Below are 26,222 nucleotides of genomic sequence, written 5' to 3'. Positions count from 1 at the left end.
GTTCAGATTTTCTATTTCTTCCTGATTTAGTCTTAGAAGATTGCATATTTCTAGCAATTTATGCATTTCTTCTAATTCATCCAGTTTGTTGCTGTGTAATTTTTTGTAGAAGTCTCTTTTATAGTTCTTTGTATTTCTGTGGTGTTGGTGATAACTTCTCTTTTATTTCTGACTTTATTTGAGTTCTCTTTTTTCCCTTGATTAATCTGGCTAAAGGGTTATTAATTTATCTTTTCAAAGAACTAGCTCTTAGTTTCATTGATCTTATCTATTGTTTATTTTTAGTCTATTTCATTTATCTCTGATTTGATCTTTATTATTTCCTTCTACTAACTTTGAGCTTTGTTCTTCTTTTACAAATTCCTTTGCATTTAAGGTTAGATTGTTTAATTGAGATTTTTCTTGTTTCTTGAGGTAGGCCTGTATCACTCTAAACTTCCCTCTTCAGACTATTTATTTTTAAATATTTTATTTATTTATTTATTTGAGAGAGAACGCATGAGTTGGGGAGAGGGGCAGAAGGAGAGGGAGAAGCAGACTCCCCACCGTGCAAGGAGACTGATGCAGGGCTTGATCCCAAGACCCTGAGATCATGACCTGAGCCAAAGCCAGAAATTTAACCTAACTGAGCCATCCAGGCACCCCCAGACTATTTTATTTTTAACTAGTTTTAAGTAGGTGATATATAAATACACACAGTAAAAAATTCAAACAGCACAAAAGGTATACAGTAAAATTAAGTCTTCCTTCTTGTTGCCTGGCATTTTAATTCATCTCCAAAGACATTCTTTTTTTCTACAATTGCTTTTTTCACTTATCATCTTCAAGATTGTCCTGTATTTGTATATGTAGATCAGCTTCATTATAATTATATAATATTTTATTGGATGAATATAACATAATCATTGAACCAGGTTTCCCACAACGGATGTATAGGTTATTTCCAATCTTTTGCCATCATAAACTGAGTATATTTGTACATACTGTCTTTGTGAATTTGTGTAATGGGTAATTTCCTAGAACTGGATTGCTAGGAAAAAAGGCTATGTGCCTTTTCGGTTTTAATAGTTTTTTTCCCAGACCGTCTCTGTTTTCAGAGACGGTTTATACTCCCAACTTAGATGAACCTGCCTTTTCCCTACTTCCTCACCAGTGCTGTGTGGCACACCAAATATTTGACCTTTAACAATCTGATAGGAAAGATTGTTTAATTATTTGCTTTTGTCTCATTATGAGTAAGAATAACATCTTTTCATGTGTCTGAAGGTTAGCCTTTTTCTTATTAAAAAGAAACTTTATAGAAACCTGTGTTCTTTATACTTTCGAACCATGTAACTTTTGGTAACACTAAACTCTGGAATTTACCATTTATACCTATAGAAAGAGGAAGTTTAACAGTCTCCAACATTGCCTTAATTTTGCACTGTCAATGATTGCCCACTTAAAATCTTAAGTGGCTTCCCTTTGTACCTAGAATAAAATCCAGACTTCAATGGCCTCCAAGGCCCTCATGGTTTCTCCACCAGCCTCACCACAATGCAACTCTCCTTGGTCTCCTTTTCATCCTCAGGACCTTAGGATTTTTCGATCCCTTTGCCTGGGACATGTTTGATCCAGTTCTTCACGTGACCAACACCTCATTCTTTAGGCCTCATCTTTAGTATTATCTAGTGGGAGGTGCATTTTTTGACCTTATATAGATAGTTCCACATTGGTTATTTTCTATCACATCAGATAATTTCTTTCCTGAAACTTTTCAAAGTCTGACGTTTTTACCTATTTGTTGGTTGGTTTATTTTCTATCTACCCACATTAGACTCTAAGCTCCAGAGAGCAAAGATCTTGTAGTACCTGACAAATAGTAGGTTTGATGAAGCAAGTGAATATTCATTTATCTTGTCATATCTTTAACACTTCTGAAATCTTGTTTCTTCTTTGTTGGTTTGTAGTATTGAAAAGTTGTTTAAAATGAGCAAGAGAGAGAGAGAGAGAATGTGTGTGTGTGCGTGTATGTGCATGCATGTTCTCATTCTCTCCCACAGAATTAGATATACCTGGAGGGTAGGGTCATCCTTTTTTTTTAAGGTATATTTATTTTTTAGAGAGAGAGAGTGAGCAGGGAGGGGCAGGGGAAGAGGGAGAGAGAATCTCAAGCAGACTCCCCCAGGGAGCCTGATGTGGGCCTTGTCTGATGACCCTGAGATCATGACCTTAGCCAAAACCAAGAGTCGGATGCTCAACTGACTGTGCCATCCAGGTGCCCCTAGGGTTGTCCTTTTTTATGAAGATGTTTATCATAAGGGCATTTAGTAGACCCAGTAGAAAGTAATACATTTTTGTTAAAACAGTGAGTGGCAATACAGTTTATCTTAAAATGCTTAAAGTTAAGTGCTACTATATTGACATGAAATTTAATGGCAAGAAATGAGTCTGTGTTAAAGAAAAAACTTGAGTTTTTATTTTCATCTTGTTTGAAATAGTATATTCTTGATTTTGTAAAGTATCAAGGTTATGTTTTATGTAGACCATCTGTTGACACAAACTATAAGCAAATAATTTGCATCTTTAAATATAGGTTCAAATAATGCTAAGTACATGGGCCAATTTTTACAAAACAAGAAAATACTATAATCCAAGAACTAAGTACCTTTTCCTATAGATAACTACTTTCAGTAACATAGTATGAACATATTCACTTTTCTGTGCCATTTTTAGAGCATCAGAATTTGAAGTCACATCATGAAAGCCAATTCAGTGTATACGCTTGTTTTCCTGAGGCATACTTAGGCAAAGAAAGTACGTAAACTCTCTCTTTGCTGCCACTTTGTCACACTGCACAACTATCACTTCTTAAGCTGTATTTAAACACAAGATTCCTGGGGGGAAAGTTCATGTGTTATAGAATGGATAAATTGTGGTGTTTTCATACAATGGAATATTATATATTAGCAAAATTAAAAACAGAATAATGATCAATACATATTAATCTCACAAACATGATATTAAAAGAAGACACAAAAGAGCATGTACTGTATGATTCCATTTATGTAAGTTACAATACAGAAAAAACTATTATATAGAAGTAGAAGTCAGAATAGTGGTTACATTTGGGAGGATGGCTGTGACTGGGAAGAAACAGAAATGAGATTTCTGGGGTTCTGGCAATATTCTATGTCTTGTTCTAGATGGTTGTTATTTGAGCTTGTTGACTTTTTAAAAACTCATCAAGCTGTGCCGTGATGATCAATGTACTTTTCTTTGTATATATTTCATTTTTCTAATAGTTTCCGTTCAAAAAGCACTGTATTGCTACATTTAGGCTAGGTCCTCTCCATCTTGGGAAAATTATATGCTTTGAGCCTAAATGTAGGTGGGGTTTTTTTCCTGATTATTTGTATTATTTCTTTTAACATACGGTTTGACCTGTTTAGATCTTTTTATTCTTAGTTTCTGACTCCTGTGTAAACTATCCAGGTTTATGTCACCTGCAGCTTGGATAAGCATGTCTTTTATGTCTTCCATTTAAGTCACTGATAAAATGTTGAAAAAGACAGGACTAATCCACACATGATCCCAGAGAAGAGCTTTTTTGTGCCTACTTAATTTACTTGATCTTACACCAAAATCTGCTAAAATTTGCTTACTGAGCTTATTGTGCATCTACCAGACTGAGTTCTCTATCATCCAGCCTGGAATTCTCCTTCTTGCCCACGAGGAGACACTCAAAGTGAGGTTTTTCCATAGCACAGTTTGCTTTTGGACCCTACTTTTTACAATCTCATTGGTCATAAATAATACTTCCCCACATACATAAAAGTCGAATTTATAACTGCCAGGCTGCTGTGTTTATTTTAGCGCTGGGCCAGTGCCATTGACAGTAATAAAGGAAGAAGACTTCCAAGAGTTTTGATCGTGTATATGCCTGAGCAGAATAGGAAGAAGTTGTTAATGGGGGTAAACAAAGAATGATATGTTCACCTCAGAGATACAATTGGTTGGCATAGCACCAGCATTCAAAGAGAATCTGCATATGACCCTCAATTTATGCCTTGACTTCCTAAGTTTTTTGAATGACTTTTAAAAGACCTCATCATAAACCATGCTGGAGTTCAAATTATGTCTGCTTTATTCCCTTAATCTGTAATTTAATAGCCATGTTGAAAAGAAAATGGAGTTATCCATGGCACAGTTTGGTTTTGGTATATCCACGCTTAATCCCATTGATCACCACCACAGCATTGTCTAAGTACTAACAAATCATCTGTTTAATAATCCTTTCTAGAGGTTTGTTAAAAATTCTGTCATTCTCCTTGTTAACAAAAGAAATAAAATTTGATATAATTGAATAGAGTTGAAGACTTTGTCTTCACTCTGCTATCTGTTACAGTTCACTTTTATCTACTCCAAGGAGTGATTCACTTTCTTAATTTGCTACGTTTGCTTGGATAAGCCTTATTTTCTTTAGTTGTGTTTTTGTTTCGTTTTGGTGGTGGTGGTTTTTTGCTTTGTATGTCTAAATCCATGAATTGGTTTTAATGGTAGGATTTTATGACAATTAAAAGATAAAGATGAAAAATTGTACCCACCCTGGGATAAAAGAGACACCCCCCCCCAAAAAAAAGGGCGAGACCCAGCCCTGGCCTTCATGGAGCTTACAAACCAGTACAGGGGACAGACATACCAATAACTGTACTAAGGATAACAATAGAGTGGGAACACTGGAGAAAGAGCACTTGAAGGATGGTAGCAGTACCCCTCAGAGAAAAGAAACTGTATTTCTGACAAAAAGAATAGCATACACAGAGGACTGCAAGTGTGTGACATTTTCAGGGCAGTGTGGTCTATGGAGAACCAGGATAGACAGATGTGCCACCTTAAGGGATTTATCCTGCAGGCAAAAGACAATTGAATGTGTTTGCATGCTAGACAGATTACCCCTGAAGCGATATGGTGCATGGTGGTTGGAGGAGAGACCAAAGAGAAATAGTGTTGTGGAAGAGGCTGTTGTAATAATTTCATCTAGTTGATGAATGCCTAGAGTAGTGACAAGGGGAATGAAGAGATAGAGAAATTGAGGAGGTAGTGTCTACTGATACATTTCTCTCATGTCCATGCTCCACATTTCTTGCAGGATGCATTAATATCACTGTGTATTTTTTCTGAAGATCTGAGCTTTTGTGCACAATCATTGCTATGCAGCTGAGAGTATATGAAGTCAATAACTGCAGGTCAGTATGTCATGACATAGCAAGAATTTTTGATGTAGACACATTTGAAGTTGTCTATCTTCTTCTTGGTGAGCAATTCAGGGAGGGGAAAAAAAAAAAAAGAGATAGTCATCGAACCCTCCTTACCCCAGTCCTTCAGAATTCAGTCTGTACCTTCCTCTTCTCAGATACTTCCTGGGATTTTTCCCAACCAGGCATGATCTGTTCTAATCTGAACCCTAGAGCCTTGTGTCCTCTCATGTGACAATTCTTTGTAGTTATCTGTATGACTCTTTTCTCTCTCTGCTAGATGGTCAGGACCTAACTTGTAAATCTTAGCTTCCTTTCCCACCCATTAGCCCCGTGCTTCTCAATTCCACATAGTGCTTTGAAGGTGGTAGTCAACAGATATCTGCTGAATAAATGAGAAATTTATCCCTTGTGTTCTTTGTTCTAAACCAAAACCTTTTTTTATAATTGGCAGCGAACATTCCTCAGAACCAGACAGTATTTATACTTTTGTATCTTCCCTAGAACCTAACATAGAACTGTTTAGACTAGCATCAATAAATACCTTCTTGGTTTATTATTTTAGAATTGGTTATTTTGAAATTCTTTTTTTTTTTTTTTTTTTAAGATTTTATTTATTTATTTGACAGAGAGAGAGACAGCCAGTGAGAGAGGGAACACAGCAGGGGAGTGGGAGAGGAAGAAGCAGGCTCCCAGCAGAGGAGCCCGATGTGCCCAGAATGCCAGGATCACGCCCTGAGCCGAAGGCAGATGCCTAACCGCTGTGCCACCCAGGCGCCCCTATTTTGAAATTCTTGACAGGATAAATAAGAAAGGAATAAAATTCATGACATATTCATTAATGCATCTTCTCAGAAAAAGATTCTCACCTACTAGGTTGTATTTACTTGTATAAATGCTGACAAGTGCGTTGAGTTATATTTGAGCAAGTATTGGGGGCCTAGAAGAGGACTGGTAGCTATCTAAAATAGCTGACTCTAACCAATACCAAAAACCACTGTCTAGTCATGTCAAGCATATTCCTAAGATTAAACATCCCAAAATTTCCAAATTGAACTAAAATTTAAATACAAATCAAACTTAAAAATCAGTTAATTTATTCAGAGAAAACTTTTCTTTTTCCACACTTACTCCTACTTCCTATTTGGGGGTTGACGAGAAGACACAAGCATTTGATAGCTGAAAGCTTTTTGTAGAAAATTACTGTTTATTCAGTCACTCATTAAATATATATCCAAGCCCTATTAGATGTGTGACAGTGCTGGGTATCATGGAGATTGCAAAGAATCTCCCACAAGTCTTGCCCTCAATTCCCTTCATTCTAGGTAGGAAGAAAGAAATATATATACACACAAAAGGGTAAGCTTAAATGTAAAGAAGTTGAGAAAAAGGATTGAGTACTATGATTGGAAATGGCAGGGGAATGCTTCATAAAAGAACTATCCATGAAAGATGGATAGCATTTCCATAGGTAAAAGAAAATGTCAAGTTATCAAGATGGAGGATGGCAGAACTTTAAAGTGTGGAAAAAACAAGCTTGTTCTACCAGCCATGTCCTAAGCTTAGTAATCTATTACATATATGGAACTTGAATTTAGAGAAATACCACATTTAGAGCAATATACTTGGGTATCATTTGAAACTTTGAAAACAGGAAAAATCTCAGCATTAACTAAGTTAGTGAATCTGTTCACTGTAGGTTTGAATTTTTTTTTTAAGATTTTATTATTTATTAGAAAAAGAGAGAGAGCACAAGCAGGGGGAGGGCCAAAGGGAGAGGGACAAGCAGACTCCCCACAGAGGGGGTAGCCCAGAGCAGGGAGCCCCACGCAGGACTCATCCCAGGACCCCAAGATCATGACCCGAGCCGAAGGCAGACGCTTAGCTCTCTGAGCCATCCAAGCGCCCCCATGAGGTGTTAGTTTAAGAAGGAATGCAATGTAAATGAAAGCCAAAACCATACTTTTTCATTTAAAACGATGTCTATAAACATTTTCTGAAAGAGGGGGAAAAAAAAGAGGAAGAAGGAACGCTATGTAGGGGCACCTGAGTGGCTCATTCGGTTGAGTGTCCAGCTCCTAATTTCAGCTCCGGTGTGATCTTGGGGTCATGAGATGGAGCCTGTGTGGGGCTCCATGCTCAGGGGGGGCGTCTGCTTGAAGATTCTCTCCCTCTCCCTGTGTGTCCCCATGCCCCCCTTGCGCACAGGTACATGCGCTCTCCCTCTCCCTCTCTTTCTAAAATAAATAAGATGTTTTTAAAAGGGGGGATGCTATGTAACAACCCTATTACAGCTTCCTAAATAGCCCTTTCATCATGGCACTCCCATGATCAAAAACTACAGAGTAACAGACAACTTCTTATTGTATCATTCACCACCCACTCCTTCGTTCTGTCCGTCAGACTTCAACCTTATTTTACTTTTTACGTAAGCTACCTGGTTAGCTATCCATTAAGTGTACAGTGTCATGAGTATCAGATCAGTTCTTTACATCTGTTCTCCACAGAAATCTAAAGATTATTCACTAGGATATTCTAAATGCTGAGATTTAAATTATTCAAAGATAAATAAATCTTAATGACAATTTTCAAGTCATGTTAAAATATTATTTGTTTACTTTTTTTTTAACCGACTTGGTTTTTCTTGCCTTCAGTAGTCTCAAAAATGACAGGTCATTTAAAATAAGAACAATGATAATAATAGTGAATATCGTTGAACATTTCTTCTCTTTGCTTAACACTTTACATGAATTCTCATTTTACCAGAACTTGATCCGAAAAAGCTATTAAATCCCTACAACATTAGCTTTTCTGTGTGAAGTCAAACTGTTGAGATCTAAAAATCATATAAATTTCTTTATTCTCTTCCTGTTTTCTTTCCTGTTTTCAGAAAACTCTGGGACGATGGGTGTGTGTGTGTGTGTGTGTGTGTGTGTGTGTGTGTGTGTGTTTATTTTGTTTCCTTCCTCCTTATAACTTCTTTATTTACTATTGAAATTGCCTCAGCTATGCACATTTGAATTCCTCTGAACTTGTGTCTCAGTTTCTTTATCCATAAATGAGGAAAATAATAGTACCTACCTCACAGGGTGATTGTGAAGATTAAGTTATGTAATAAATGCAGATCACTTAGCACAGTGCTCAGCACATAAACATTGCATAATTGTTGGCCATTTTTAATTTTTATTATTTTTTTGGTTACAGTGTTCAGTGATATACATGTTGTATTTTTTTATTTCATGATATAAACAGAGAAACCAGTACCTTTCCCTCTCTAGCATACATACATGCAAAGTTTGGAAACTTTTGAACACTGCCATTTTCAAAGAATGTCTCTTCTGTGTGTAATATAGCACTCACTGAGAGAGTGGGCATTCAGCCAACTCTGTAATTGCTGTTAATTTACTGTATCATTAACAGAATTAGTCATTGTTTCATTTTCAACTGTGTTAAAATATAGTTTATTTCAACACTGTTGTGGGCTATATGAAAAATCAAATTGTCATTTCCAGCAAGTTACGATGAATACTTTGTATTGTGTTGTATGTATATTGAATTATTAATCTCTTAAATAAATAAATAACTGCCACTTCATATGTCTACAAACATAAAATGTAGTACCTCTTTCCCAAAGCATAAAGGAAGCCTGTGTATTATTTCCATTTCACATTTAGGAAATCTATAAATATGCTACATTTTATATAATTGCCTTGGGTAGTGTGAGACCTGTAAAAAATGTGAACAAAATTAAAAGGAGGGCATTCTCCGTATGTTTATGTTTATGTCACTGTCTCTAATTTAATAGCAAGTGTCATATGGTTGGCCATTTATTATCCATTAATCCATTAAGTATCTCAGCTGTTGTGCTTCGTAATTAATTGTCGTTATGTATGAGACACTTTTGCAGTTAAAAAGCAGAAATGAATCATCTTGTCTTAGAAATGTAGGTTCATTGGACATCTGGTAAATTATGTTTTCTCTATGCAGTACTAATTAATAAGTAAGTGTTGTTGGATCAACATAGCCCCACATAATGGTTTTAAGTTCAGTGTTCAAGAGCAGCTGTTCTAGTATTTTATGGGGATGGGGATTGGGGAGTGATGCCTCTGGTGGAAATACTAAACTCAGAGAGCTTTGGGTTTAGGTTTTGATGGACCCCCCAGGCATTGATTGAGCACCTATTATGTATATGCTCAATGAATTAAAATAATGGGAATGCTTCAGTGATAATTTGCCTACGTGTTTAAGTTTAGATACCAGATCATCCTTTCTCCCTCAATTGCTGGGGATTCAGCAGTTTTTGAATCCAAATATAATTATGTTACTGGAAAATTTGTCCAAGCCATGAAAACCCATTTGTGAAAACTCATACAACCAGCTTTAAAAAAAAAAAAAAAAAAAATCCTTAATTGTTTTAAAGTACCATATTACTTTTTTAAATGGCCTTTAAAAAGCTATTAAAAATCCAAGTCTTCACATGGTGAAGTTGTACTCCCGGGAGTGTGCCACTTCTAGAGCTTTGTTTAGTTTGTTTATTTTCTTTTCTTTCTTTTTAAACCGAGGAAGGAAACCTCTATATGCATGCCAAACAAGCATTGATTGAGCTAGTTTCAAGCTACTGTGTCTTTAACAGATAGTATTTTGTTTCAAATAAAGTGATTGAGACATCATCTATAAGAAATTCTTATACAGATTTAAATATAAATCAATTCTTCCTAAGGGATGGCTCTATATTGCCTTATATTTTGGCATATATGCTACAATCTGGTCTCAAACTAGTGTTGTCCCTGAGGCCCATGAAGAAGCAAATGCAGAGCAGCACAGTCGAAGGTACACGGGACTTCTACAGAGAAATAAATAATGCACTGAGGGTGAACTCATACTCAGATTGCAGTCGGCTCTATAATATGGTCCTACCATAAAAGAGAATCAGTACCATTTCTGAAACTTGAATCAGTAGAACAAGTCAAAAGAAATGAGATAATCTTTTAAAGAGAAAAGGATGGAGGGGTCCGTGGGTGGCTCAGTCAATTAAGTGTTTGACTCTTGATTTCAGCTCAGGTCTTGATCTCAGGGTTGATGAGATCCAGCCCTGCATCCGGCTCCTCGCTGGGCATGGAGCTACTTAAAATTCACTCTTTCCCTCTCCCTCTGCCTCTCCGCCCCCACCCCCAAAAAAAGAGGAAAAAAGGGAATAGGAAACACAATGAGAGATCAAGTCACTAATAAAAAAGAACACACAAATTTGGAAAAAGAATCAAATTGAACCTCGTTCAATATAGATATGTTCCTGAAACATTCTATACAAATTTAATTTTTATAAGTTAGATAAGAAGGAATCTAATTATCTGTCCCTAATAAAGTCATACCAAGTATCTTCCCTTGCAGGGCTTGGGTGTAATCAGGTGTTGCTGGTAGGAGAGGGCCCTGAGGATTGAATACAATGTTCCTGTCTTCAAGAGATTTACTACTCACGATGGGGGAAGTTTTCCAGTTGAATGTTTTTCTACGTCTGTGCTTAAAAGGAACTGAGAAAGACTTTTTAAATGTAAATATCTATGCGCTACAGTTCTTTTATTTTTCATCATTTAAATAGTATTTGAAATCTTTTTTTAAAAGTGGCTCTATCCTGTAGTTAAACGTAGCATGCTGCACAGTCTTAGTCACAGCAGGGTGGGTATCAGCTTTACACATGATAATTCCTAAGTAATGTTTAATTTTAATTCCTTTACTGCCAGTTATGAGAGAAGAAATATATTTCCGGGTTTGTTTTTTTTTAATTTTTTTGATTTAATTTCCAGGTTTGGTTTTGTTTTGCTACTGCGTATTTCTTAGAGTTTCTTTAAGATTTGTGGTTCTCCTCACCTAGATGGGTTATTCCAGTTTTTATTTTGCCTTAGGATGTGATCGTTGTTGGTGCAGTGCTCTTATGTCCACTTTAAGAAAAGAGCACTTGAAATCTCAAAAAGGGTAGCCATACTGACATTTTTTAAATGTGTACTAATAAATTGTTCAAATAAACTAGTTTCATAGTGAACCTTCAGCCAAGATCCATTTGAATGATGTTAACCCTGCTATTTTGGGACCTTTGTTACGTGATTCACTGATTTATAGCACAGGAGCTCCAAATATTTCCTCTCTGGGTCTCCATGGAAAAGTATTTTTAAGAGGAATATATTTCTCACCGATCTTATACTTCCTCAGTAAAATCACCATGTCATTTATCTCCTGATGAAAAGTTTTTTAAAAAATGGAATCTATGTGCAAAATAGAGATTATTTCTGAAATATTATTTTAAATGATCATTTTTAATGTCATTATCAGCTTTTCAGCCTTAAGGTTGTTTCTTTACTTTAAAATATTTTCCTAAATTGTCTAGAATCAGTTTGGCAGAAATACTTTATTAAAATATTTTCTTCTCTATCTGCACTCATGCCCTACATGATTTCTCTCCCTTTACAAAACCACTTTTTGTCTGTATGTGGAATGTTGTCCTTACCCTAGAGCAAAGGAGTGGTACAAAGAAAATACATTTAAAACTCAGGTGATAGGGGAATTATTACGTGAACACATGCGTTTTGAAATAGCCTTGTAAAACTAGGAGATGTGAAGAGGGAAAGAGACACTAGCACTGCTTGAATTTCTGCTGAGTGCCAGGCGTGTATTAGAACTTCTTGTGTACTTCAATCTTCACAGCCACTGTGGGAATAGCTAGTATTTTTCCCCATTTTAAGATGAGGAAACTGAATCTCAAACAGGCTAAGTTGATTCATCCAAAGTCAGAATTCCAGCTCAAGTCCATTGAGCTCCCAAAACCACATATTCTTTTTGTAATATAATTCTTGGATCTTGGAACTAGAATGGGCCTGAAAGTAATCTAATTTAAATCTCATTTTGTCAGGAAATAGGGGCTCAGAGTAGCAAAGTGACTTCTACTACTTAGTAGCATTGTTTTAGGCTATAGTCAACGTAAAGAATTCTGTTAACTCTTTCTAAAATTATTTTTAAGGCGAGGTGATTCTGTGAAATATAGAAATAGCACAGCTACATTTTAAGTTGCCTTTTAAGATAAAGTAATAATGCAGCTGGGAAACATACATACATGTATTGTTTCCTAGTACTGCTATAACAACACAAACTTGGAGTCTTAAAACAATATGAGTTTCTTGTCTTACAGTTCTGGATGTCAGCAAACTAAAATCAAGGTGTCGGCAGGGCTGCATTCCTATTTGAGGTTTTAAGGGGAAATTCATTTCCTTACCTTTTCCAGCTTCTTGAGGCCAACTGCGTTGCTTGGGTCATGGCCCCATCACTCTGGCTTCTTGCTTCCACACCTCACTCTTACTCCTTGGCATCCCCTTCCTATCTTCCTGCTTCCCTCTTACCAAGCTCTTGTGATTATATCCAGCCCACCCACATAATCCCAGAGTAATCACCCCATCTCAAGAACTTAACTTAATCACACCTGCAAAGTCCCTTTTACCATGTAAGGGTAACATTATTCACAGGTTCCAGGGATTAGGATGTGGACATCTTTGGGGTAGTAGGGCATTATCCTGTCTACCACACTCATACACACCCACATGCCTCTGTTATGTGTTTATGTAGCACACATCAATGAAAACGCTTCTCATCCAGGGTCATCTAGGAATTAGATATTCTGGATAAACAAGTTTTCTATATCACTATATCCAAATCGTTTTTTAAATTTCCTTAATATATGGAAAATGTTCGAAAATGTTCTGTCTTCCCTGCCTTTGAAAACAGTCTTCTCAATATAATTTTATCTCTCCTTGAGGAATGATAGCTATCATGATAAACATCAGTATTGAGCTGTGCTTCAAATACAGCAATAAATGCAAATGCAGGTGTAGGTTGTGTGATACACAGAACTCAGTGAGTATTAAGCCCTGCATGGAACTGGAATTTTCTTTACTGTCATTTTTTATCATTTGTTTTTTTGTCAGAAGGGTGAAATGAAGGGTGTACTGCCGTCCAGCCCCCTGAACAAGATAACATAATGGTCTTTCTATAAAATTGAATCAGATGTGAGCAGTCTTCTGCAGAATGAGGGTGGAAGGAAGGTGATTTCTCAGCCTCTAAAAATTTCCTTTTAACATGTACAAATCCCTTGATATTTGTCAATATTCAAAACATCATTTTCTGTTTCTGTATCACTAATGTCTAAAAGGACTACAGACAATTCCTTATCAGTTTGCATATATTCTTCTCTTTTGTTTCCCCTGGTTTTGCTGATAGGGTCTGGAAGAGAATGCTGGGTGTTTCAAGAGCTGTTATTATCAAGTTTTTACCTTCATTGTGGAACACCGTTGCTGATCTGACCAGGCCACATGTTTTTTTTTTAAATTTTTTTCATTATTTAAATAGGCAGTACTAACAAATATGTCTTGCTTTCTCAGGTTATTCTCCCCAGTTTTCCAGTTTTCAGTCTACTATAAGTTGTGGTTTTAAAATGTTCTTTTACCTAAAGAACAATAAGATGGTACAACCCCTCAGAAAGATACTTGTCTGTTTGAGCACTAGCCTGTGATTTATTAGCAGTTGGTCAGTAAACAATGGGCTCTTTCTGTGTGCCAAGCACTGTATTAGACATCAGTTGAAAGAAAATACTTTCATGGGTAATTCATGGTTTGATGAGGAGGTCCTGTGGCAAGTGTGATAGTAGAAATAGAGGAGTGTGGGGCGCCTGGGTGGCACAGTGGTTAAGCGTCTGCCTTCGGCTCAGGGCGTGATCCCGGCGTTCTGGGATCGAGCCCCACATCAGGCTCTTCCGCTATGAGCCTGCTTCTTCCTCTCCCACTCCCCTTGCTTGTGTTCCCTCTCTCGCTGGCTGTCTCTATCTCTGTCAAATAAATAAATAAAATCTTTAAAAAAAAAAAAAAAAAAGAAATAGAGGAGTGTGATAAGGGAACCCTGAAGAAAGTCATAGCTTACATTACAATAGGTAGATGTGTGACACTTCTTAAAACTCTGATCATCATTTTTTTTTCCTGTTAAAATGGTGGTATTTGTGGAAAATAAACTCAGAATTGAGTAAAGACCCAAATATGAGACCTGAAACCATAAAACTCCTAGAAGAGAACACAAGCAGTAATTTCACTGATATTGGCCTTAGCAACATTTTTCTAGATATGTCTCCTAAGGCAAGGGAAACAAAACAAAAAACAAACTGTTGGGACTACACCAAAATAAAAAGCTTTTGCACAGCAAAGGAAACCATCAGCAGAACAAAAAGGCAGCCCACTGAATGGAAGAAGATATTTGCTAAAATATATCCCTTAAAGGGTTAATATCCAAAATATATCAACCACTTCTACAATTCAACACCAAAAAAATCAGACCATCTGATTAAAATATGGGCAGAGGACCTGAATAAACAGTTTTCCCAAAAAAGACCTACAGATGGCCAACAGACACATGGAAAGATGTTCAATATCACTAATCATCAGCTAATGTGGAAAACTGTATGGAGGTTCCTCAAAAAATTAAAATTAGAAATACCATATGATCTAATAACCACTACTGGGTATTTACCCAAAGAAAATGAAAACACTAATTTGAAAAGACATATGCACCCCAAAAGCCCAACAATAGATGAATGAATAAAGAAGATGTGGGGTGTGTGTGTGTGTGTGTGTGTATAGTGTGTATAGTGTGTATATATATATATATATATATATATAGTGTATATATATATTCTTTCAATTGATACTCTGTTGTGTATATATATACACACATATATACACAATAGAATATTAATTGAAAGAATATATATACACTATATATATATATATACCCTACACTATATATATACCCTACAATATATATATACACATCCTTAAAAAAGGATGAGATCTTGCCATTTGCCACAATGTGGATGGACCTAGAGGGTATTATGTTTAGTGAAATAAGTCAGACAGAGAAAGACAAATACCATATGATTTCACTTTTGTGTAGAGTCTAAAACAATACAAATGAATAAACAAAAAGCAGAATCAGACCTATATATACAGAGAACAAACTGATGGCTAACAGAGGGAAAGAGGTTGGGGAATAGGCAAAATGGGTGGGGAGGAGTGGGAGATACAGACTTCCACTTACAGAATGAATAAGTCACAGGAATAAAAGGTACAGCATAGGGAATATAGTCAATGATATTGTAATAGTGTTGTGTGGTGACAGTTGTAATAGCATTGTATGGTAGCTACACTTGTGGTGAGCAGAGCAAAACATATAGAGATGTTGAATGACTGTTGTACACCTGAAAGAAATGTAACATTGTGTTTCAACCATACACAAATTAAAAAAAATATATTTTAAAGTACTATTTTTGGTAGCCTACAGCATTAAAATGTAGGAACAATCAAACTCCCTGTTTGATTCGGTGTGTTTTATTTATGAACACCTGTTGGGACAAAAGTTAACAAACATCACCAAAGTAGATCCTTTAATCAGCATTGTAAAACATTAAAGAGTAAAGCATTCTCTGTCCAGAAAATCCACATGATTCTTTGCAAACTCATGCTTTGTTTTTCATCCATCTATATTTTGCTTGTAATGAAATATCTCCACTTAAAATAGAGAGTCAACAGTAAAAAACAATCTAATTAGAAAATGGGCAAAAGACATGAACATCCTCTCTTAAGAAAGAGGGTATCCAGATAGCAATTGAGCACATGAAAAAGTGTTCAACATCATTAGCAATTAGGAAAATACAAATTAAAACCACAATGTGTTGCCAACCACTACACCCAATTGTGTTGCCAACCACTACACCCAATCAGAATGGCTAAAATAAAGCACAGTACACTAAATGCTGGCAAGGATGCAGAGAAATTGGATCACTCTGCTGGTGGGAATGTAAAATACTTCAAGTGCTCTAGAAGAAATTATGGCAGTTTCTTATAAAACTAAATATGAGCTGGGGCGCCTGGGTAGCGCAGTCGTTAGGCGGCTGCCTTCGGCTCAGGGCGTGATCCTGGCGTTCCAGGATCGAGTCCCACATCGGGCTCCTCCGCTGGGAGCCTGCTTCTTCCTCTCCCACTCCCCCTGCTTGTGTTCCCTCTCTCACTGGCTGTCTCTCTCTGTCAAAATAAATAAATAAAATCTTTAAAAAAAAAAAAAAACTAAATATGAGCTTATCATACAACCCAACAATTGCATTTTTGGGTATTTATCTCAGAGAAATGAAAACTTATGTTGTCACAAACACACACACATGTTCATGGCAGCTTTATTTGTGATAGCTAAAAACTAGAAACAATCCATTTGTCCTTCAAGTTAGGTAGATGGTTCAACAAACTGGTATATCCATACTACAGAATACTACCTAGCAATAAGAAGGAACTGACTTTTGATAATGCAACAACTTAGATGGATCTCAAGGGAAATGTGCAAATAAAAAGAGCCAATTTCAAAAAGTACATTCTGTATGATTCCATTTATATAACATTCTTGAAATGACAAGATCATAGAGATGAGGTGCACAGTAGTAGTGGTTGTCAAGAATCAAGGAAGGAAAGTGGGAAGGTGACTGCCCAGTTAAATGGTAACACAAAGGATGTTTGTGAAGGAACTGTTCTGTATCTTGGCTGTGATTGTGGTCACACAGATCTACATCTGATAAAATTGCACAGAAACACGAGTACATGAGTGCATATAAAACTGGTGATAAGTGGAAAAGGTCAGCAGACTGTATCAGTGTGAGTTTCCTGTGATATTACAGTTCTACAGGATGTTACCATTGGGGGAAAATGGATGAGGAACATATATGATTCATCGGTATTATTCTTACAACATAGTATGAATCTATCTATAATCATCTCCAAATTACAGTTAAAAAAAAAAACAGGCATTGAGGCTAAGTAAGGGAGCATGAGGTTTTGGGTCAGCGACACTGTATTCAAATTCTGGCTCCTCCAACTTACCAACTGTGCAACCACATGCCATTCTTTAGCCCCTCTGTGCCTTCATTTATTTTTTCCTGCCATTTTATTGAGATATAATTGGCATAGAACATTGTATTTATTTTAGGTGCACAACAAAATGATTTCACATATGTATGTATTGCAAAATGATTACCACAATAAGTTTAGTTAACATCCATCACCTCACAGAGTTACAGCTTCTTTATTTTAAAAGCAGGTACAATACTACTACTTACCTCTTTGAGTTATTTTTTTTTAATGTTTTTTATTACATTATGTTAGTCACCATACAGTACATCCCTGGTTTCTGATGCAAGGTTCGATGATTCATAACTAATGAATTAGTTATACGCAACTAGCGTATAACACCCAGTGCTTTGAGTTATTTTGAGGATTAACTGGCTCCAAGTACCCAGTCAGTATCTGATAGATTTTTAAAACATTGTATATAAAAGCCACTCGTCATTTACATTGGATCATAAAAATATTTTGTCTTTTCATCTAGCACGTAAAGGAATAGGCACTCTGACTTCTCTGCAGAATTTTAATATTACTAGGTATTCTTTGTTTCTTTAAATTCTGCTCATGTGTTTTTTCTACTTTTATGGGATTAACTCTTGTATTCTTTTTCCTTCCTTAAACACCCTTTAAATGTCCTTCCTCCTAATTTGTGTATTTAAAACTGTAGATTTCTTTTTTTTTTTTTTTAAGATTTTATTTATTTATTTGACAGAGACAGCCAGCGAGAGAGGGAACACAAGCAGGGGGAGTGGGAGAGGAAGAAACAGGCTCCCAGCGGAGGAGCCTGATGTGGGGCTTGATCCCAGAACGCCAGGATCACGCCCTGAGCAGAAGGCAGACACTTAATGACTGAGCCACCCAGGCGCCCCTATAGATTTCTTTTTGACAACTGTTTTAGCCAAGTTGCAAAGTTTGGTATTGGCAATCCAACATTTCATTGTCATTCAGTTATAAATGTAGCTGATTTTTTCCTTTGATTCAAGAATTATTTGAAGAATGTGTTTTTCAGTTTCCCAAAACATTTGATTGAGAACCTTTGTGGTCTTAGTAATTCTTTGAAATATGTTAAGCTTCCTCTGTGGCATAGCATATGATCAGTTTTTTATAAACTTTTCTTATGTGCTTGGAAAAGAATATATATTCCTTGTGAGTGTGGAATTTCATCTTCATTCAGTCCCTTGATTTTGTTAATTTGGTTGTTCCTATTTTCAGTATCCTTACTACATTTTGGTCTGCATGACTTCAGTTACTGCAGCAAAATGTCCCTCTGATTGTAGATGTGTTATTTTCTCCTTATAATTCTGCTAAGTTTCACGTCTTATATTTTTGGCTATCTAGTTAGGTACCACAGATTCAGAATTGTTACATTTTTCTGATGAATTGTTCATTTTATCATAATGCAGCGATCGTCTTTATTCATTTTGCCTTAAACATATATTTGCTCTGATAGTAACATAGCCATTTAAACTCTTTTTCAGTTGGTGTTTGCGTAGTATATATGCCCAAGATTTAGAATTCAGGGGAAACATTTTTCTCCTCACTTCAGAGCCTAGGCTTTCTCTAGCAAGTGTCTGTGCTATCTCTCCCAGAAGACATTATCTTTTCAAGTCCATCCATTTACTAAAAGACTAGCTCCTCAAGTGTCCTAATCTATGTAAGGGCTCTCAATTCCAACCTCTTGCCCCATGTAGACCCAAGGTTTCACCTTTCTCCATGAGGTCATCAAAACCCAAGCCTCCATTTTATCAAGGCTGGCTACTCTCCCTCACCCCCTTCCTCTTCCCAGGTCCCACCCTTGGCAGCTGCACTGTCAGCTCATGTGCTTACTGTAATTTTTGCTTTTCAATTCTGGCCTCTAGGGATTCTCTGTGCAAATTCAGCTATGCATTTTTTTTAAATGTTAGTTATATTTTCTTCAACATTGCTAGGTGTTCGGAATGTGTTTGTGTAGAAGGAATGTTGAAGTTTATCTGTAAGGTCTGGCATGTTGCTGAAAGGGCAATTTTTTTTTTTTTTAAAGACTTTATTCGAGAGAGAGAGAGAGAGAGACAGAATGAGCAGAGGGAGAAGCAAATTCCCTGCTGAGCAGGGAGCCAGATGTGGGGTTCGATCCCAGGACCCTGAGATCATGACCTGATTTGAAGACAGACACTTAACTGACTGAGCCACCCAGGCGCCCCTGAAGGGCAGTTCTTATTAGGAGTATTAATCTAGCCTGAAAATGGTACTGTATTGTTCAGTAATTGTAGAAGACAGGATCTGTCTGTACTTTCTGAGTCTTGATTTTACATATTAAGTAAATCTGATGTTTGAGTGGATGCTGGATGCCCTGGTGAGGTGGCAACAAAGATCTGCCATCTATTTTTTGGTTCATAGCCATTTTGAACTTAGGGCTCCAGAAGACTGGTCTTTAAAACACCAAGATTTTTTTATATTTCAACTTAAATTTTGAGAATACTTATAAACATATTAATAAATAGCATTAAGATCTTATTATTATTTACATAAGACTTTTATAAAACAGTTTTACCAGAGTTATAAAACTGACTTAGACTTAACTTTTGAATTGAAGTTCTTTTTTTTTTTTTTTAAAGATTTTATTTATTTATTTGACAGAGATAGAGACAGCCAGTGAGAGAGGGAACACAAGCAGGGGAGTGGGAGAGGAAGAAGCAGGCTCCCAGCGGAGGAGCCTGATGTGGGGCTCGATCCCAGAATGCTGGGATCACGCCCTGAGCCGAAGGCAGACGCTTAACGACAGAGCCAACCAGGGGCCCCATGAATCGAAGTTCTTTAAAACTTTCATAAACATGTTTCAAAATTATACCTAAACAAAGTGCAGTGGTGATCTAGCTATCACAGGTCAGAGGTAGGCTATGCTAATATTATATTCAAGATACACAATTTAAGGAGGAAAAGGTTCATAAATTGCAACTAATATAGTTTTTTATAAACTATATTATTTACATACATGCCTAATTCATGTTTTTAAACCATGATGAATAATATTTATGTTCTTTTTATAGTATTCCCATGCTGTTTTGAACTTTAAAATATACAAAATCCTTAAAACAATTGGACTCCAACAAGTTTCCTTTGAAATTTTCATTTTTGAAATTTTTTCTTTGAAATGTTTTTAGAAGTCACAGTTAGTTTTTCTCTTACAAACATTCCTACGATTGCACTGAGGGCGTGTTCAGTCCCCAGAACATTAGTTAAGTGATAGCACTCTTCATCAAAAGCAAAAGGACTTGATCTTACTATTGGGGTTTAGTTCTCTGTGTCCAGGATAACAAATTCTAAAACAATGATTTTGTTTATTGATTCTTCTATGTGCCTAAGGAAAATTTAAGTATGTGGTTCAACCATCGACCCTTGGATTATTTTGTCTAATAAAAGGTATGTCTGTTTATAACAACTTTACATTTTCTCCTAGGTTACCTTCCGAACAAGAATCTATCACTGTAATATTAACAGCCAGGGCGTCATCTGTCTGGACATCCTAAAGGACAACTGGAGTCCAGCCCTAACCATTTCTAAAGTTCTACTCTCCATCTGCTCACTTCTTACAGATTGCAATCCTGGTAAGAGACTTTAAGTCCAATACTGAATTCAAGTCTATTCAAGGCTTAAATGTCAGACCTTAGTGAATTGTTTACTACCACCACCACTACTACTGCTACTATAACTACTATTATTATTATTGATTTTAAATTTCCATAGTATGTAACTGCTTTCTTTTTAAATTGGGTCCTCTCATTAGTCTTTTTAAGACCTATTATTTGCCAAGAAGGAAAAGGCATAGTGTGATAAAAATTAATGAAAAATCATTTTGGATTGGAAAGTGCATTTAAAGAATGCATTACATTCTGCTGCCAAATAATAATAAAAATTCAAATTGAATGGCTTAATCTTTAATTAGATGCCTACCAGAAGATGTTAATTTGAGAAATGTGAGCTATTAAAATCTGATAACAACCAAGCAGCACCATGCAGACGTGACCTTGTTGGCATTTTAATAACCATGCGTCCTTTCAAGCTAATAGAACAAAAAAGCTGAATGGTCCTCAACTAGGAAATACAGCTTCCCAGGAAAACTAAAGAGAGTTTATGGCCAAGCCTTTGTGGCTTGCTGGTGTGCTTAATGGTAAAAGTTCTTACTTTCTGTGTTGTCCTAGATGTGTGATTATGTGTCTTTGACCAGCTTCTTTTAACCAGAAGACAAACCAACTGCCAATTTCTTACATATATGGGTTTATTTTGGAAACTACAAAAATCCAGAGGTAGCTACAGAGTTTTCATTGATGTTTCCAATGAGAAATTCTTCTTTGAGTATTTAATTAGTGGTGTTAATATTTCATGTGGTTCTATCTTCCACGTCCAGGAATAAACTCTATTCACTAGATGAGTGAAGTTTTAGACAAGAGAGAAATGACAAAGGGGAATCAGGGTCTCTCTTAGGCTCCTGATTGGTTTATAAAACATGAATTATAATTATAAATTATCTGTTCGAATTTTGTATGTTTGTTATTTTTCAATAGTAGAAACTTTTTAAAATAAGGATATATATAAAAATACTTCAACCAAAAGGAAAATAAAATGTAATCGTGCAAGATTATAAAATGGTTTTTAAATTATTTCATACTTTTGCCCCAGATAGTGAAGTTCAGTAATGCTGCACTAATTTAAAACTGAATGACAAATACTGTGTTCTATCTCCTTATTCCTATTTCAGTCCCATTTGTCTGTATGACTGTGTATAACTTCATTTAGAGGTAATGTCATCAAAAGACATTTTTTGTGTGATATGAGGCCTAAACCACATGGTCCTCCTGGAAATGGTGGAACATGGAACTGCATCTGCCTCCCCACTCCTAAAAGAATACTTCTGGGGTTTGCTGAAATTTAGAGGGGAGTGGTATTTTAAGAGAAAAATTTATTTTGAGAAGTAAGTCACTTATTCAAGAAACTTTTGACATGAGGTCATCATGCTGTACACCTTAAACTTAGCAGTGTTTTATGTCAAATATATCTCAATAAAACTAGGGGGAGAAAAGAAAAAGACTTTCGAGACCGTACTATTTATGAGGCACTTCTGAGCACTAGATGAATTTCCTCACTTCTTACACATGGAATAAGGTGTAACTTCACACTTAGAGAAAAAGCTCCATGCTGAGAGGCATTCCTTATCCCAGTGGTAGCCAGGCCTGCTTGGTCTCCCAGTCAGCTGAAATAGGCCTGTCTTTCTGAATCAGCTCATATAGGGGAAACTGTTTTCTGTACAATCCCCGCTTACTACCTTCATCCCAACAAAGCCTTCTCTCAGCAATCAAAAAGATTTCTATTCAGTAAATTAGAGTTTTTTTTCTTTTTCTGTGTCTCAGAAAATTACAGATACATTCTGCAAAACAATAACAATAAAATCACCCATGGCTAAAGCAAAATTGCATAAATTAAATAGATTTTGAAAATAATGCTATTGATAGTAAGAATAAGCCTAAAGGATAAAGAAAAAGTAAAGAATAAGCCTAAAGATAAAACCTTAAGTTTTACCAATTAGTTATAGCCCACCTGATAAAAGAATACAATATCGTTTGTAAAATACATGCCAACAGACTAAATGTTTATTCTTTAACACATATAAAAACCTTTCCTAATTGGCACATCGTCTCTATGTGTGTTCACACATTCAGAGTCTTGAAAAGAGTTGTTTATCTTAAATCAAAATATCCGTTCTTTTGTTTAATTGATTTACTTCACTCTCTTTTGGGTCACTTCTGCAGATTTTCCCCCCTAGATTTAAGTTAAACTTCAATCTAACCTATCTTCAAATTATCACACATATAAGTTTGATAGAACACAAATAAGTAAGATTTTCCTGTACTGAATCTGTAGAGCTATTTTAACACCAGAACGCTATCAGTTCCAAGGTAGGCTTTGCATAAGGATATAAATTTAACCAATTTTAAAAGTGTTTTCTCACTCTTCTCCCTACATAAACTGATCTTTTAAATCAATTTTCATACTTTTCTCATAATTTACATTTGTCTCTTTTAAGAATTTTTGGTCTATTCATAAATGTTAAATGTTTGAAGGTGGGGCTGCACATCCTTACTGCATGGTGTCTATAGTCAGCAGTTACAGATTTTAATACCAGCTCCACTGTTAATTAGTTGTGTGACTTGTACTGGTGACTTAACTTTCCTCAGACTCAGTTTCTGATACAAAACAGAGATAACCATCAGCCCTACCTAAATCACAGCATTCCTACGAGGTACAAGAGCAAGTGCTTTATAAACAGTCGTGGACTGTTGTTGATGTCATTTCCCAGAGTTTTTAGGACTCCAAATAGCCATACATTCAATGGCTAAATCCCTACTCAGTTGAATTTAATTGAGAGAAGAGAGTATTGAATAATCTGTAAACACCACCACTTCTTGGATTTAAACTCTGGAAAACCTAACCTTGAATTAGTAGTCCCTATTGCATTAATTCCTAGGATTAATTCTCCGGTGGCAAAATGTCCAACAGTTACCAGCCAGTGGACGGGTATACCAGTGATAATCATTCTGTTCCCAGTGCAGCGTTCTAGATAGGTCTAGCTGCTGGCCTTTATAGGACTGTTCACACTTCACAGTGATGTGTATTGAGTCTGCCAGAGCACTCTTATTTGTCAGAGATCACCTGGCTGCCAGAGTTTGGCTGTGTCACACTGCTGAGGAACAGAGTGGCAGCTGAAAGGAATAGAGGATGATAAGCTCAAAAGGCCAGGACCAACCTTCCAGGCTCTCAGAATTTAGGCCTCCTTGGTGAATGTGATTTAATCCATGAATTGCTGAAGTTTAAAGTACTAATCAGATTTCCATTTTTCATGGAATATTCTTATTTGTCAATACTCTCTTCTCAAGCATATTCAAAATTTAAGCCCTGTTCTATTTGATTTTATCTTTTGAAGTTTGTTTTTGCTCTTTTGTGGTTTTTTTAAACTCTTAGATATTTATCACATTCTTTATATGAGGTCTCTTTATTGTTTAAAATATGCTTATCTTATGGTCTTCAGACCTAAAAATAATGGGTATTTTGCCTTGTACAAAATTAACTATCCTGAGAACACTGACAATTATGAACTAAAACAAGCAGGTCAACAGTTTCCCTATATCAGATGCTTTATTTACAGAGTAATTTTCAGAAATACTTCTAATCTTTTTTTCTCTTCTTTTTCTGAAAAGTTTATAAATCTGGATGACATCTGGCATTATTTTATTTATCTCAGTTCTACTTTTCTACTCTACTGCTGTTGCTATCTAAAGTGTTAGAATCTTGCTTTATTCTGAATGTAATTCTGATACTGTGTCATTAAAAAATTATCCCCCAAATGTATGGCATTTATGAGATCATTGGAAATTTGAAAACTGAGCATTTGATACTAAGGAATTATTGCCAGAAATTTTTAGGCATAATAAAACAGAAATTTGATTATGAATTTTTTACATGCCCTTATCTTTTAGAAAAATAGAACTATTTGCAAATAGAGTTCTTTGATATCTAGAGTTTGCTTCAAAATAATCCAGAAAGATCAGAAGTAGATAAGGATGTGAAAGATATGAGATTGACCATTATAAATGTTGAATGATGAGGGATGGCTACATTGGGGGGGGGTTCATTATACTAGTCTACCTTTGAATTTTGTTTGAAATTTTCCATAATAAGGATTTCTTTTTACTGCCAAAGTTGAGCAGCAGTATAATCTGTAAAAGGTGTGCGATTTGGCTCTTTTGTTCTGTGAGGGGATCATTTGGGCTCTGACCCTCTCCCTGTGTATTTCATTCCCCTGTCATCTGCCTTCAAACTAAAAGCTGCCTCGTGGTTCAACCTGGGCCATCAGGGTCCTGCATTCATACAACCATGAAGTCTTTGTTGGCCACTCTTCAAACAGGCAGAACTGTACAGACCAGGTCAAACGAAAATGCTCTGAGCATACCCACAAACAACACCACTCAAGATGGATGAGCTCTTCCCCCTACCCCCTAGCACCTTCCAAATAAAAATCAAGTATTGATTACTCCCAGTCATAGATTTATGCATATCTTTATTAGAACAACAAATAGGACTAAGAATGGCAGCTAATTAACCTTCAGCCTTACACAATGATTAAGCCGAGGGTGAGCACAGCTGCAGCGTCATTGGTAAGAGCTTTATTCTTCTCAAATGGACTGAGCAAATGGAAAGAGGAGTTTGTTCCCAATGGCTCTTTTATAGTGTTCTGGAAAAGGTCGGAGAATGGCCTCTTCCTCATTCTCCAACGTCCCAGCCCTTTGTTTCAGATCACTTATGGCCTGTTTTTTAAACAACTGATACAATCCTTATCCATAAATTGTCTCAGATACCTAACTTTGGTTGTTATTAATTGCTTGTCTTTGACCTGATTATGATTGTATAATAAATTATGTTACTAAACATGAAAATTTTATAATTGATAGTTACTGCTAGGGGATGGGGACCATAAAGTAGAATTATTTCAACACAGGCATATTTGTGTAGATTTTTTTACCCTAAGCTTATGAGCTGTTAGACTGATGAAAGGTACATCAATGGACTTTTAAGAGGATTCCATTGCTTACCATAGGAACGTGAACCTGGCTTCTACACATCCCACTCTACTACACTTGAGAACTGGCAAAGAACAATTTCTTTAACTGAAATTCAGATAAAGCTGTAAAAACAATAAGCCTACCTGTTTTCAAAGCTGGCTATCTTAACGGGAATGCAAAAAAATTTTTTTCCAAAGAAGACATTAAATATGGGTGCGTAGACATAAGGTTTCTCCTAATGCCTATGACTTTTTTTTTAAAGTGAGAAAATTATGAAGTAGAAATATATGGTACAACATAAAGCTAACTTCAAGCTGTTCTCTTTGTGAAGAATTGGCTCTCTTCTATAATATGTCACATTGATAAATTCCAGAAGTCATTCTAATCAGTACTTCCAAATATGAATGTAGATGGGCTATAATTCA

The 26,222-nt window shown here is 36.1% G+C and overlaps 1 protein-coding gene across 2 annotated transcripts in view; it reads left to right on the top strand.

The window, feature by feature from the left end:
* Window positions 1–26,222, top strand: part of UBE2E2 (ubiquitin conjugating enzyme E2 E2) — a 357,299-nt gene that overhangs the window by 290,603 nt on the left and 40,474 nt on the right. For both annotated transcript variants that reach the window (XM_045791659.2, XM_045791660.2), the window contains exon 5: window positions 20,643–20,790. In XM_045791659.2, the coding sequence (XP_045647615.1) occupies window positions 20,643–20,790 (148 nt within the window). The remainder of the gene's footprint in view (window positions 1–20,642; window positions 20,791–26,222) is intronic.

The sequence above is a fragment of the Ursus americanus genome, chromosome 20 (genome assembly GCF_024610735.1).
Source record: "Ursus americanus isolate L20-20 chromosome 20, mUrsAme1.1.p, whole genome shotgun sequence".
In the NCBI taxonomy this organism is placed as follows: Eukaryota; Metazoa; Chordata; class Mammalia; order Carnivora; family Ursidae; genus Ursus; species Ursus americanus.
The sequence above is the reverse complement of the archived record's forward strand: the minus strand, read 5'-3'. Positions and strand labels throughout refer to the sequence as shown.